The sequence below is a fragment of the Syzygium oleosum genome, unplaced genomic scaffold (genome assembly GCF_021117445.2).
Source record: "Syzygium oleosum isolate NSW1041296 unplaced genomic scaffold, Sole_v2.1 Sole_v2.64, whole genome shotgun sequence".
Lineage (NCBI taxonomy): Eukaryota > Viridiplantae > Streptophyta > Magnoliopsida > Myrtales > Myrtaceae > Syzygium > Syzygium oleosum.
Window position 1 is genome coordinate 13,744 of NW_026607548.1, and position 14,488 is coordinate 28,231.

The 14,488-nt window shown below is 39.4% G+C and overlaps 2 protein-coding genes across 2 annotated transcripts; one reads left to right on the forward strand and one right to left on the reverse strand.

Moving 5' to 3' along the window:
• Window positions 1-928: 928 nt before the first annotated feature.
• Window positions 929-9,827, reverse strand: LOC115668008 (rab GTPase-activating protein 22-like). Its single transcript, XM_030589525.2, has 11 exons — window positions 9,296-9,827; window positions 8,411-8,506; window positions 7,703-7,806; window positions 6,310-6,629; window positions 5,722-5,844; window positions 4,966-5,054; window positions 4,503-4,608; window positions 3,640-3,737; window positions 2,306-2,566; window positions 1,820-1,903; window positions 929-1,181 (listed from the first exon to the last, which is right to left on the reverse strand). Exons 1-11 carry the CDS (start codon window positions 9,404-9,406, stop codon window positions 1,167-1,169), a joined length of 1,407 nt encoding a protein of 468 aa, XP_030445385.1. The 5' UTR covers window positions 9,407-9,827; the 3' UTR covers window positions 929-1,166.
• A 2,604-nt stretch (window positions 9,828-12,431) lies between these two features.
• On the forward strand, window positions 12,432-13,555 carry LOC115662668 (early nodulin-like protein 18). Its single transcript, XM_030584780.2, has 2 exons — window positions 12,432-12,729; window positions 12,867-13,555. The coding sequence occupies exons 1-2, from the start codon at window positions 12,516-12,518 to the stop codon at window positions 13,283-13,285; spliced, it is 633 nt and encodes a 210-aa protein (XP_030440640.1). The 5' UTR covers window positions 12,432-12,515; the 3' UTR covers window positions 13,286-13,555.
• Window positions 13,556-14,488: the final 933 nt, after the last annotated feature.

A 14,488-nucleotide genomic window follows, 5' to 3' on the forward strand; every position in this document is an offset into this window, starting at 1 on the left:
ACTTCGATGGTCGCATCAAGGGCTAGTTTGTCTGAAATGTTTTGATTTTACCCAAGTTGATGAAGCCTATATTGAAGCTAGCATTCATGCTAAACATTCTTGCATATGCCAGGTGCATCTCATAAAGTGAAATCACCGCCGGAATAATCACATGAGTTGCATGTACAAACCGGCTCGCAAAGATTTGACCGGTCTGTGAGTATAGGATCTTATTTCAGACTAAATTAGTCATTTCAAAACTTTATTTGAGTCAATGTCCACATTGTGTACTTTTTGAGAAAACAGCCTCAATATGGGCCCAGATAAAAAAGCTCCGTTTGCGCTATTATTTGCATTATTTAGAACAAAATTTTTTTCCCACTATTTGAAACATTGATGCGCTGTAGCACTGATTTGTATTGTGTAGTTTTTTGACGGCACAATTTTGTTTTCGGTCTCTTAATTTATGTCCTCTGTGCAATTAAGTCTTCCGTTTCCGAATTTTTGTTAATCAAATCCTTTAATTCGTGTAATTTGTACAATCAAGGCCTTTCGTCATTAACACACTCAACTACGGTAACATGGTTACCGATTTGACATTTTTAGTATTAAAAGGAGAAAAAGAGTTGTTTTAAAATTCTGAAATTAATTAAAGAGAGAGGAAAAAAATTGATAATGAATAAAAGGTTGGGAAAAAATGATTGCATTAGTGTTAAATTCCAACTGTTATTAGAGAGGTAATGAACAATACGAGTCCTCACCAATGTGGAAGCCACAGCCAGCCTCCTCCAACGAGTACGTTGCCCATCAGCAAGAAAACATGCTTCAGCACATGCATATGCACAATTTGCACATGCAGGCACCAAGAAATGGAGAGGAAATATTTCTTGAATAATTCAACATATTTGACAACTTCTTGGCCTAGATCATTTTTAGAAGAGAAAACATATTTGGGAACTGTTTTTATTAGAGATTGCTCCAATGGAGATATGGATTTTATGAGGAACTGACATACAAATTAGTTATCAGTTCAAGTAAGTAGTTGTCTTTTGTTTGTCTTTCTTTAGGAATACAGAAAGATACACTTAATATTTGTACAGCTCCTCTGGAATCATAAGCCGACGGCGAGAGGCGAATCTCAGTTCCTCCTTTTTTCGCATCAGATCTCAGGGATGCTTCAGTTTTTGCTATGTCTTCTTAGCCTGCAGGAAAAAAAAATGATATAGGAGTTGTAAGAGGTAGCATCGAAAGCTATTCAACAGCTGATATGTCGATCGCCCTCTTATTGTTTCTTCTTTTTCTTGCTAAAGACCCTCTGGTCGCACTTGATTTTAAACTACAGTGACATTTCAAATCGACCTCTTTTAAACTAGTTCGTCACAACTCTCATACTGCGTTCTTCTCTTGGGATGAAAAGAAAAACTTGATATCACAGTGACCCGGGACAACCGCTTAAGATAATGGAATGGATTATATTGGTCAAATTTACAGAGACAAAATTAAATTTGTTTGGGCAGAATTTGGGTTCAAAGTATAATCTTTGGCTGGAATATCATCAAACTAAGCAGATAAGGCAACTCAATTATTTCTACTGCATTGTTCCGTAACGGACTCATTTTGTTTAACAGGACCATTCATTGAAAGGGAAAAAACATGATATAAAAATGAAGTGCTGAACAATATTTGACCATGAAGATACTCTGATTCTTATGTAACAACTAACGAGTTAACTTCTAGGCTATGACGACTACATGTCAGATCAAAGCCAGCAATTTAATAAGCGAAAAAATGAGTAGGTGATACCAGATAATTACATATAGAAAGAATGAGAAGATGGTACCTTTTTTAAATACTTCTTGTGAAGTTTCATAGCCCCACTGCACGCCTTTTTTGCATCCAGATTTCCAGTCATATCATTGAGTATCTGGAGAGGGATAAAATGGATTAAGTAAGAGATCTATAAAGGATAATCATTTATATAGACAACAGGTGAAGTTAGATATTTTAACACGTCATGTGCATTGCATCATATAAGAAAGAGAAAACTCTCGTCCTAATTTACCAATCATCCACAGGGAAGTAATTCTTTCACTTGAAAAAATATCCCTAAAGGTATAAGTCCTAGTATCATCTTCTCAAAGAAAGAAAAATCTAATCATCTTGTAGCGAATCCTAAAGCTAAGTTTAGGATAACTAGGTATACTGTATAGTGATCTAGTCAAACATTTTCAGTTTGCCACAATGAATTGGTATGCTTGTCTACACTTCTAAATAAATAACAGCAAAATCAAAACTCCAATAAGGGTCTCAACTTTATTAAGCTAACCTTAATGACATCATCCAGGCCCCGTGCTTCTTGCAAGAGCTTTGAGCTCTTATCCTTCAAGACACTGGCAACAAGGAAAATAGAGATGGGCAGAGGGGCATCAGAGTTCTTTGCTCCGTTTCTCATATTTTCTCTCTCAAACTTCCCACACTGTCGTATTGACTTGGCTTTTCCTTTAGACCCATCAGCTTTTTCACCAGCTAAATCGGGCTCTTCATACATAGAGAACAAGTCTGGGTCATATTCCAAGGCCCACATCATCTGTAATATAAGTCACTAATTCTTTTATACATTAATGCTAAAGAAATATAAAATGAAAAGAATGAAGGATAATGTAAAAATTCCTATAACAAAAAATGGTCGGACAAACGGGGTGGAAGAGAACTTGATATGTCACGGGTCATTCCTACTTGTAAAGATAGCCAAAGAGAGTGAGTGGGGAGGAAAAAAAGGACACACAAAGGTACCAATTTCGTGCTAGCTACAAGTCCATTCAAGCAGAAGCAGCTATCATAAGCTAGTACTTTGACACCACTCAGCATCTATAGGTAAACTCAGAAAGAAAACATTACACCAATTTCCCCGGGAGAATCTGAGATGTATCATCACAATATGTTACACTCAATTACAACTGCCTATTAATCCACCCTCTTGCCAAACTTTAAAGAAACTTACTGGCATCTAACCAAACAAGTATGAAGCATATGTTAAAGAGCAGAGCCAGTCAGACCAGACATTAAGCAAAAACACTATGGTTGGTCATTCTTATCTGATGCTCAGACCAGTATACATGAGAATTTGCTACTTAACGGTGGTTAGCCACAGATAGTGGCATCATTGCCCAGATGGACAGGGAAATGAATTACCAACTTATTAGAAGCTTGTAAAAGTTCATTTATGAGGGGACATATTAATAGATTCTTACTGCATTAGTGGTATGAGGATGTTGACAGAAAGCAAAGTCAAGCTTATAAGACAATAATCACTGTCAAATTAGGTATCACTATGCAGAGTAGTTTCCCCAAACCATGGAATCTGAATAATATAACTGTAAAAGTAATGGCTAAAACAAGGAAAATTGGGATGTTTTGCCTCAACATTAAATGCAAGCAGCAGTTAAGTCATATCATAAGCAAACTTTCAATGTATCTGTTGGTCAATAGTATTGGTTTACAAGTCATATGATATCTTGGGCACCAAGACTCAATGCATCTCAGTCAAAAAGGCTTGGCCTAAGTGGTCCAGAATAGTCAATATTTCAGTAATGAGAATAAACAAATGCGCATTCAGTAGACAATATAGATAAAAGAGAGGCATGTGAAATTAAAAGGTACCTCCCAAAGATACAAAGAGTCACCAAATGAAAATTCTCGACGGAACAAAACCATAATCATTCGGAAAGCAAAAAGATAGTCTCCTCCACCCAGTGTTTCTGTGCATCATCAAGAAAACAGGCTTCTTAAGTTTCCAATAGTGACATTTAAAGTACCCAAGAAAATACAAGAACACATTGCACCATCTCAGCTAACATAGTTTCAAGATTAGAACATAAGAAGCATCATGGATACAAGAAAGAATGAAGAATTACAGTACTATAGAGGATGGTCCTAAGAATCGAGGGAGTACTTAAACCTGCCAGTCAGAGTCACAATCACCTCTTTGGCAATCAACAGTATTGTTAGGGTGGTTTTCCAAATAGCCACGTGATCTATTATATCAAACGGCGTATTTGATTTTGTGGAAAGGCTATGCAGAACTCTGTCTATGGAATGTGCAAAGTGGAAGCTCCGCACATGCCCTCATTCTCTATGTACGCAAGCCAAGAGGCTAGAGCCCCAGGAAGCATTTGCATTATTTTTAAACCTGTTGGAATGGGGATTCTAATAAATAAGCAGAGACATAGCTCTTCTTAACCGGTAAGTTTAGGATATTCATAGAATTGGTAGAATTGGGAAGTTAACATGATTAGGAAAGCAAATTGGCTGCTTATTAGTAGATAAATCCAGTCAAAGCCAGCATCTGAGACAAAAATCAGTATGCAGACCGCATGTCTCATCCTAAGTAGGCCCTATGGTAGGCCAAAATCACATCATCTAGTGCTCTTGTGACTGTGCTACAACCTTTCACATCGCACCATATCGCCTAACTAACACAAATTATAATTATGAGTACTATGAGAACTTAATTGAGGTAATACCTATATGCTGATGAAGTTTCGGATCGATAACTTGAGTAATATTAGCCAAGTTACTAAGTTGTGCCTCCACCCCAACAGAGCTCTCGGTGCATCTGAAATTTCCTCGCTTAAAAATTGCGAAGAAGAATACACGTAAAAATCTTAGGATCATAAAGAGAGTGACAATCCTATAAAGAAAAGCATTAGTATTTTATCCTAAAGAAAAACGTAAAGCAGCTGTATTTCAACTTCATAGCAAGTCCCAATATCGGAACAATCTCTCTTTTGTTTTGTTTTGGTGGGGGGGGGGGGGGGGGCGGCGGCGGGGCATGCAATGAAATGGTCAAAGAGAGCAGATGCAAATGCACATGCACAGGCACAGGCCTTCAGAAAATGGGTATGCATTCCCAAACATGTAAATGTAGGAATTAGAGAGAGAGAGAGAGAGAGAGAGAGAGAGAGAGAGAGAGATGAAATTACATACCAATCTGCGCATTAACCGTTCAAAGCACCAAAATGCATCAGCTTCGTCGTCAAGAAGCATTATCATTGGGGAGCAAAGATCGCTCATTCCTGTTATTGTCACCCATCATCCTCAAGCTTCAGTTAATTGCAGACAATGAAATTAACATCATCCACCATTCAGCAGGAGGTTAGGAAACTAGGGGCTAAAACCAAATATGTTCAAGTATCCATATTTTCCCATGTCAGGAATCCTCTCCAGACTTCTTGATATTCACGTTAAGAGAGAAATGCAGCAGCTTTCACAGAAATACTCTTTTTTACTGTTAAAGAATAGAAATTTCTGTGATTTTGTATAGAGACTGAAAGCAAATAACATAAGACCAGTCAATATAAGAGGATGCTAGACAAAGCTGTCTTTATGGAAAATCATATTTGGAAAACTATTTCCTCATCCAAATGCTCATCCTGATGTTAGATACTGATATTTCCTTGTATTGAACATAAGAACTTTTAATAGTACTGGTATTTTATTGTATAGAAGGAATTGGTCCAAATGAACATGCAAGCGTAATGCACAACAACCAAGGTATTTAAAGATGAGAAGAACATGCTTCATAATATAAGGAACATATCCCTGATGACGAGTGCAACACTGGCAAATTGATTGCTCATTGCGAAACTGGACAAAGCTTACTGGACGCAGCCATATTAATAAATAGCCACAATCGCTCATCATTTCCTATCAAAATAAATGAAAGTTCAACAAAGTAATCACCTTGACCGTAGCCGACATCTTTGTCTATCCAGGCATAAACTGCTAGAATATCCCAAAGCTTTGACAAGTTTTCTTGCTTTTCGTAGAACACCAATGGCCTGTCTGTGCGAACAACATCGAGACCTAGCAGAAATTTCATTTAGAATATGGGAATCAAACGGTGGGAACAAATATGTTACAGTATATTCTAAAAGTTTACTGTAGAAGCTTAATTTAGTAAATGAGAGCAAATGTAATGGAACATTTAGTGCATAAAACATAAGTTCTCACTCTTTTGTCAAAGTTTAAAGCTGAGGGTCTAAGGATCAGGCTTTCTCTCAATCAGAGAGAACAAGGAAAAGCATGGTGAAACATACATAATTGCACTTAAGAGTAGATTTAAGTGAGAAATTCCTCATCTGCAAGAAGCATATCCACTAACTCGTAAGTAGTGACACTATACACCCTTTTTGAATCAACAAAACTAAGGAATTACCACAGGAAGGGGGATGGGGACAATAGAAGAGCATATTCCCAATTGAGAACAATCTTCATGGTCCATTCAAACATAAATAATTGGAGAAATGGTGCATTTAGATTCCAACTAACCTATCTGATGTAATGTGAGCTTCCATTGGATTTCTTTTTTGTCCAAAAGTACATGGATTGAGGGTTCTTGTACTGTTTCCACAAAGGAAAATTCTGTATCCATGGAAGTAGGCGCAGTACCATTCGTTGCTATGCCGGTTGAGGAATGAGAATTATTTTGAGGAGTCAAAACTGCTCCATGTGGGTTTGTTTGGAGGAGTACGATAGGATCTTGGATTGCCTTACCATCCTCAGTAATTATAGGTGCGGTCACAAACCTACCACTTCCAATAAGAGGGAACATTTGGTGGCACTCTTCCTTCCACCTTGCATATTGAACCCTGAAAAGATGAATAAAGTTATGCGGTTGATGATGTCATGGGAAAAAGGTAATTCAATGTCTAAATCCCGAAAATGATGCAGTTGAATTAAGCGAAGACCAGGTTAGTTAAATAACCATAAGTGTGGTGCAAGGATTCATGCTCTGTTCTGAAACACCCAGCATAGGTAACAAGAAGAAATGTCTTAATTACCCAATCAATTTCTCCTTTATTAGTGATATATAGCATTCACCTGGTTAAGAAATAGTTCAAAGTTCAAAGAAAAGCAACATAATAATTGGCTTGGTCATTAATGTACTTATCAATGAGAATGCTTAATATGCCATAATAAGAGGACTTGTACTTTCTTTGCTCGGAAATGCACAAGCAGCAAGTTTTTGGAGAGAGACCATTGAGCCCAATAAACCATAACTCCTCATAAGGGAATAATAGCCAAGACGAATTTATTCAGAGAAATACAAGCGTCTCAAGAGTCAAGACAAGGATTTCTAAAAGGTAATCCTAGATATGTGAACCAATCTTGGAACTAACGGGACCCTACATTTAATATCATTTTGAGTTGACAAAAATAACACAAATATAATACACGGAGGAATTGTGATTCAGTTGGTATTGTACTTAGCAGAGCTTGCTTTACCAACAGAAGAGAGTTCCCATTCTATCCATGATCAAAATGACCTAAAAAAAAAAAATAAAGGGAAAAAATTCTTGATAATGAAATTATAATAGCTTGATGGTTGGGAAGTGTGGAATATTAATTCACATCCAGGAAGTGTGAACAGAGGAATCAGTGAAATGTAGATCCACGCCATGCCAGTAAAATCTGTTAGCATCACTGGATTAGAAGCTGACGACCACAGCAAGTAAGAAAGTGTCCACTTCCAATTTGAAGAGCTGCATTTCTGACTAGTAAAAATGAGGGCACATACAGGCAAGAAAGAACCTACTTTCAATTTCGAGACCAGTGATGTGACAGGAAATTTTCCCCTCACCAAGTCAGCAGGGAGATCAATGGAAGACTAAGTTATGATGATGAAAACTCATAGCTCCATTAAGCAGCTGTAATAGGGTACCTTCGACGTTGCCGTATCTGTTCACGTTCGTCGAATGTGCTCTTTGGATCATAACACCCAAGTAGAAATTCCCATACTTCTCCTCTAATTGATGGATGAATACCCTAATGTATATAACAAGAAGAGGAGGAGTAGAAAGCATCAAGAATTAATGTTATTAAGAGAAGCAACAAAACATCGAGTAGGAAAGTAGATTGACAAAAGTATCTTGAAGGCAGGTAAGGAAAGATAAACCAAAGGCACAAAATAACATAAAATATGAATAGATGTCCCTGCCATATTTTGAGCAAGGTACAAGGACAAAGCATTTTCCGATGAAGTAGACAAGAACAAATGAAAATATCACAGGCCATGCACCAAAATCTTTGAAGTTCCGTTTTCTACAATCTATTGCAATCGCGGATCTCATTCATGGTTGGTGACATGCAAGAAAAATTTATATCCTAATATGCACATCTAGAAAGCAGCCTGGAGGAATGGTTTCGGAAGGGAAAAAAATATGGAATAGCATGACGTAACCATCATATGTAAAGTTAATCTGGAACATGTTCTCCTCATATATAGCAGCTTGATCAAAAAGTTCAAGAAAATGGTCCATCAGGAGGCTAGGGTTTCAAATGTTAGTTTAAGAAAATTCTTGCTTCCTTTTGGAAAAAGCAATAGCTCAAATCAATCTCCTCAAGCTCAGACTCATAAGATTATGCTTACCCCATGTTGAATTCGGCTCAAAGTCTTGCCTATATCCAGATACCCTTCAGGAGAAAATGCAGCATGCCATTTTCTTGCACTCAATGTTTTCCCAGCCTAAATAAGCAAGAAAAGCAGAAAGCATTAGCCACTTTGATATGAACAGTAGAAAAGGCACAAAACAACCATTTCAGGTCATAGAATTATTCTGGGGATTAGGAGCATATGGAACTTTATAGATTGTAAACCTCTTATTCTCATGGAACCAGTGTCATTCCAGTTTGCTACTGTTTTGAGAGGGACCTCTCTTTTTGAAGTACAAAAAAATTTACTGAACAATCAGAAATATAAATGGTCTTTCACTCGCGAGACTTTGAATGGTAGTCACTCAAAGTAAGAAAGGTGATGTGTACACTTCTGATTGCTAAAAGCTTGCAACACCTAGAAAGCTCTCTCTCTCTCTCTCTCTCTCTCTCTCTCTCTCTCTCACACACACACACACACACCAAACAACAAATAGAATTTAACAAAAAGAAATACGAGTAACAGAAGTTCGAAATCTTGCAAGAGAAACCATTTAACCGGCACCCACTTTCTTAAAACCTTAGGAACAATGTGATAAAGCGCACTCAAAGTACTACATTTCAAATACTTTTCTTCTATTCCAATCCTTGCATCATCCAATCTCAACAAGGTAAACAATAAAGCTGGGTGCTTTCAAGATTCGGCATTTTCTAAGTCACACCAGCGCTTCCTAAATCACACCATCATTCGCTCGCACCCTTCGATCAGACAGCCCCGCAAATCTGTCACCACGCAAAAGCACATTGCGAAATATTTTCAACATCAAAGACGCATCACGTCTAGACAATCCAAGAAACAAAAGAAAAACAACCAATGCGGAACCTTGATCCTGAAGCGCGTCTTGGGAACGTCGGTGCATTCGTCCCGGACCTCGTAGAAAGAATCGGCAGGGGCCCCAGGATCTCTCCAGATCGCCGGAACACGAAACTCCATGCAATCTTTTCACGATGTCGAACGGCACGAGCAGCTAGACGATGAGTCCTCCTCCTCAAAACGCGGATCACAGTGCCAGAAACGCACAATGCGGCGGCGAGACCAAGTCCGGCGACCACCTTCGACGCAGAGCGAAGAAAATCCTGGGAAAGAGCAATCAACCAGAAGCGAATAAATTCCCCCTTTCTTCCTTTTTTCTTGTTTCTTTCTCTCTTCTTTTTTATGGTTCCGTTGCGAAGAGGCTGTTTCTTAGGTGGATGTCGGAGCCGCCGAAAGGACAATGCGGTGGCGTCCGGTGATGTCCTGTCAACGGGCGTGTGAGGCGGCGGCGGTTGGGAATTACTTCATTTTTCTTTTGCGGGGGGGTTGGTGTTTGTTGTTATGACCATCTCACAACACACGGGAACACAGAGCCGGTTAACGCGTTACTTAAAACACGCTCGCTTTGTCTAAATTTAACTCCTTTGATTACTGAATGATCCCCCACCCCTCTTTCTTTATTTGGGTTTTTTGGCGGGTTCATCATCATCATCACCTCCCTCGTATTCTCTTACACCTCCCTCGTCCGTTCTTCACTTCTGTATCTCTCCATTTGGCCCAGATCGAATTCGATTCATGTCTGGAAATGAAGTCGCTTTTTCTTGTCGCAATCTATTACCCTTTTCCCGATTTTGTATGTCGAGTGAAAAGAGGAACAAAGAGGGCGAGATTTCGTTGGTCATCCACAGTGCGATTAGCTTAGATATTTGTTTTCTTGAAATGGGTGCGTACTCCGAGCGTTCCTCTTCTCCCTCCCCACGTATTTCAGAGTACACTTTTCCCGGTAGAAATGCCGGGAAGAAGAACTCACAAAGACGGGGGTCAGACCCTGTGCGAGCGAGAGAGAGAGAAAGAGAGAGAGACAGAGAACCCAAGAACAAAGTCTACGAACGGAAGTCCAAGAGGAAAGAGATGTCCCCTTGATGAACACCTTTTTGTCTTTGATACGATGTAACTACCATTTGCCAGCTTCAATCTTCAATGATGAGACCCCCAAGATTGATTCAAATCTTCAATTAAAAGGTCAACCATGTGCGATCGAAACATAACACCTTAACTTCTTGTGGACGTTTTGATCTGATTCTCGTTATTTAGTGAGTTCTGCAGCAACATGATTTACCTGTCGGTTCTATCATCGTAACAAGGTGATAGGCCAACGAAGATGTACCGGGCCATAGGTTACTTTATTATTCGAATCATGGTAATAGACACGAAGTCACAAACACTGAATTTATTAGACATTCTTTTGGATGTATCTTTTGTATAATCTTTATTAGGGATACTTTGAAGATGTTGTTGATTGAGTGTCTTTCACTAATTTTCCTCGACAACTTTTATTAATTTTAACATTTGAAAATTAAAAAAAAAATCAATTTGAATTTTTAATAGTTTCTTTTAGTGCACCAAACCTTCTAATTACCAACTACATAATGTTCGGTTCAAGTTGTAACAAATGCACATTTTGAGAAAGCCCATCATTGCTGCTTCACCACAGCACGAGTGGAAGTAGAGTTGGAATCACCTTACACCATAGGGAAAATTGTCAAAAAAGCCTTAAACCTATTGCACTTTTGCCAATTCAGTCCTAAACCTTTTAAGTTTGCCAATTCAGTCATAAACCTTTTCACTTCTTGTCAATTCAGTCATAAACATTTTCACTTCTTGCCAATTCAGTCATAAACATTTTCACTTCTTGTCAATTCAGTCCATTTGGCCGGTCGGCGCTGACGTGGCCGCCTGGCCAGCGCTGATAGCTCGCCAGCCCGTGCCTCTGGCCGGTCGCCGGACCGGCCAGAGAGAAAAGGCAGTAAAAAAAGAAAAAGAAATTCGAAAATTAAAAAAAAAAACATTTAAAAATTGCCACGTCAGCGTTGGCCGGGCGGCCACGTCAGCGCCGCCCGGTCAAATGGACTAAATTGGCAAGAAGTGAAAAGGTTTAGGACTGAATTGGTAAACTTAAAAGGTTAGGACTGAATTGGCAAAAGTGCAATAGGTTTATGACTTTTTTGACAATTTTCCCTGCACCATAACATAACTAAACCTACGCCACAAAGAAGCAAAGGCTTCCCGAGTCCGCTGAGCAATGAGCAACCGGAGGGTTTGAAGCCTGTGGATGAGGGGATCCCGAATTATCTGTGAGCTAGTCCTGCGCCATTAGGCCAACAAAGAAAACCTACCATTTTCATGTTTAAGCTTTCTATATCTACACATTTGGTAAAGGAATGTACTTATGCTATCATGGACATCATCTAAAAGAATGGAAAAGGATTAGAGAAAGTGTGCGCAAGATGAGATCTCTAAATTGACTTAATTATACCTTCTCTGTCCCAAGTAGTAGGTCAAATAGAAAGAGAATGAAATATAATCAAAGAATGTTCGCCACAATCTTGAGCTCCCATTCCATGCTCCAAAAATGACGAACAGAAGAGTCAAGGTACAATGTGAAAACAACAGGACTCACAAAGTTTTTTACCTCAAAAGCTCATTAAGGGTCCAATCATAGAATGTACGTTCCCATCAACTACTAATATAAGTCCAAATGAATCAAGAATTTCAAGAGTTTGCCTTTGTTATGATTTCTCGCCCAATACAAGAAAGACTAAAGCTTGATACAATAACCAACGACGACCGCAACGATGAATGCAGAGATCAACGGGACTTCCTGTTTTTGCCTCCGAAAAAGGCTGTGTATGCAGCTCAGATGTAATAGATCTAAACCCACTGCACAAGGTTTGAATATTCTATGCAATGTTAAAGCAAAGAATAAACATGCAGAACAATGTCTAACAAAAAGTTGAGAGCCCCAGAAAGAAGCTCGAAGAACAATCTGTTTAGTCCTTTCACATGGTAATGCACATATACTTTGCACCAGTGGCTAAGAAATCCAAAGAAAAATCACAGAACATGGAAAAGCAACAAAGGCTTCACCTCCACAGCTTGTAAAGTTCATGCAACCGCTGGCCTACAAAAACCCCACTCTTTGTCGAACTCAGATCACATCCCAATCCTGAACAGAAGAGAGAATTCGGACTTTTCTCTCACTGAATTGCTCGTCTGTTCTAATTCTTCGATGGCAATTCCTATGTTGAGATTGGATCGCCAAATGAAGAGAGTGTTTCAAGTGATGGGGGTCTTGCTCTGGGCAACAATGTTGGCGCGATGGAGCGAAGCATACGAGTTCAAAGCTGGAGATGCCAAGGGTTGGACCGTCCCTGCTGATTCCAGTGCAAATGCTTTAAATGAGTGGGCAGAAAAAAACCGTTTCCAAATTGGAGACTCTCTAGGTATGTCAATGCATTTTATCGTACTAGTGCAATCTTTATCACAATGTATTTTGTGCAATGTATATTGTGCAAGAACGGCATAAATGATCGGCAATTCATCTTGACTTGTTGGTTCTCTCCATTGATCCCTATCACAGTGTTTGTCTACCCGCCCGGCCAAGACTCAGTGCTATATGTGAACCAAGACGACTACAAAAATTGCAATGATGCATCGCCTATCGCAAAATATGTCGATGGCCACACCGTGTTCAAGTTCAACCAGTCAGGACCATTTCACTTCATAAGCGGAAACAAAGACAACTGCCACAAGAATGAGAAGATGGTGGTCGTTGTGATGGCTGACAGGAGCAACAAGACCAGTGGCGCAGTTTCACCGTCCCCGGCACCTTCTGGCGAGGAGTCTCCTTCTCCACCGGCCGGTACGGTGGAGATAAACCCAACTCCGGCTCCTGTCAGCCAAACACCACCACCCGGGAATGGCGCTACCTCAGTGTTTGTCGGTTTTACCGGTTCTATCGGAGCATTTGTGGCTTCATCTCTACTTCTGGCATTCTAAGCGGAGGATCGGGAATTACGATATTGCGTTGAATTTGCAGCGGCTATCTGAATTACCTTCTTTTGCTCTCTTTTTTTCACCCCAGTTTCTTCTCTGTGATTTTTCTCGCTTCAAGCTCGGCTACTTCATCTGGGCAAGGTGGAGCGGCATCTGACATTTGTTATTGAGGAATTTGTTTTGGTTTTACATATCACAAGTGTGTTGAGTTGTTTTCACCGTATGAGAACATTGTAGATGTGAACATAAATAAATTCCAGGGGCTTCTGGCAAGGTCGGTACTTTCAAATGCATCTCCTACATTTCATTGCTATCCAGTAAAAGATGAAGCGTTCATGGCATAGAACTAGAGACAATTTGGCTGGGTTAACTAGGGATGTGCAGAGGAACCGGAAATCGCCGGGATCGCCTTAGTGGACTAATAAAACCAGAAGAACATCAAACATCAATTGAAATACACAAGCACTCTTCATTTGAACGATTAACTCGCCATTCATGCGTCTATAAAGCGAGTAGAGTTTCATTTCTTGATTTGTCTAGACTTCGTTTGAAAGACAAAGGAAATCATTTTGTAAGCATACGTTGTTCAAGCCTGCGTGAAATTCGCGATTAATTTGATGTGCATATACCAATTGAAAGGCATCATGGCATTAAGATTTTTAAGTTATAGCCATTAATAGGTAAGGTTGTTTTCCCTCGATCAATCAAAGACTGAACAAACCAATTTACACCAATTTTAGCTACAAACCGATATATACATATTCCCTTTAAAAGAAATACCCACATAAAATCTAAGTTTATCATGGCATTGATGATGAATGCAATTTTGTAGCGATTGGGGACTGGTTCTATTGATCCACCCTTGAACCGGCCCAATCCGATTTCTAAGTGAATCCATCAAACAAACGGGCGATTTCCAGTTCTAATGTTTCGGAAGTGGTTCTTAGTGGGCAGTTTCCAGGTCCAAGGTGAGAACCGCCCATCCTGCCCACCCGGACCATGCTCACCCCTAGGTTAAACTACCTAACTGAGAATGTATTGAGATTGCACTTTATTTCACAACGAAGGGGCGCTATTGATCCCTTGCTGATACATCCGAAACCGATACTACATTACTCCAGGACTTGTATTGAACGAGTAAACATACAAAAAGCGGGAGGAAGCTAAACAGTAGCAATCCTCCCATACGAAAATCACTTCTAGAAC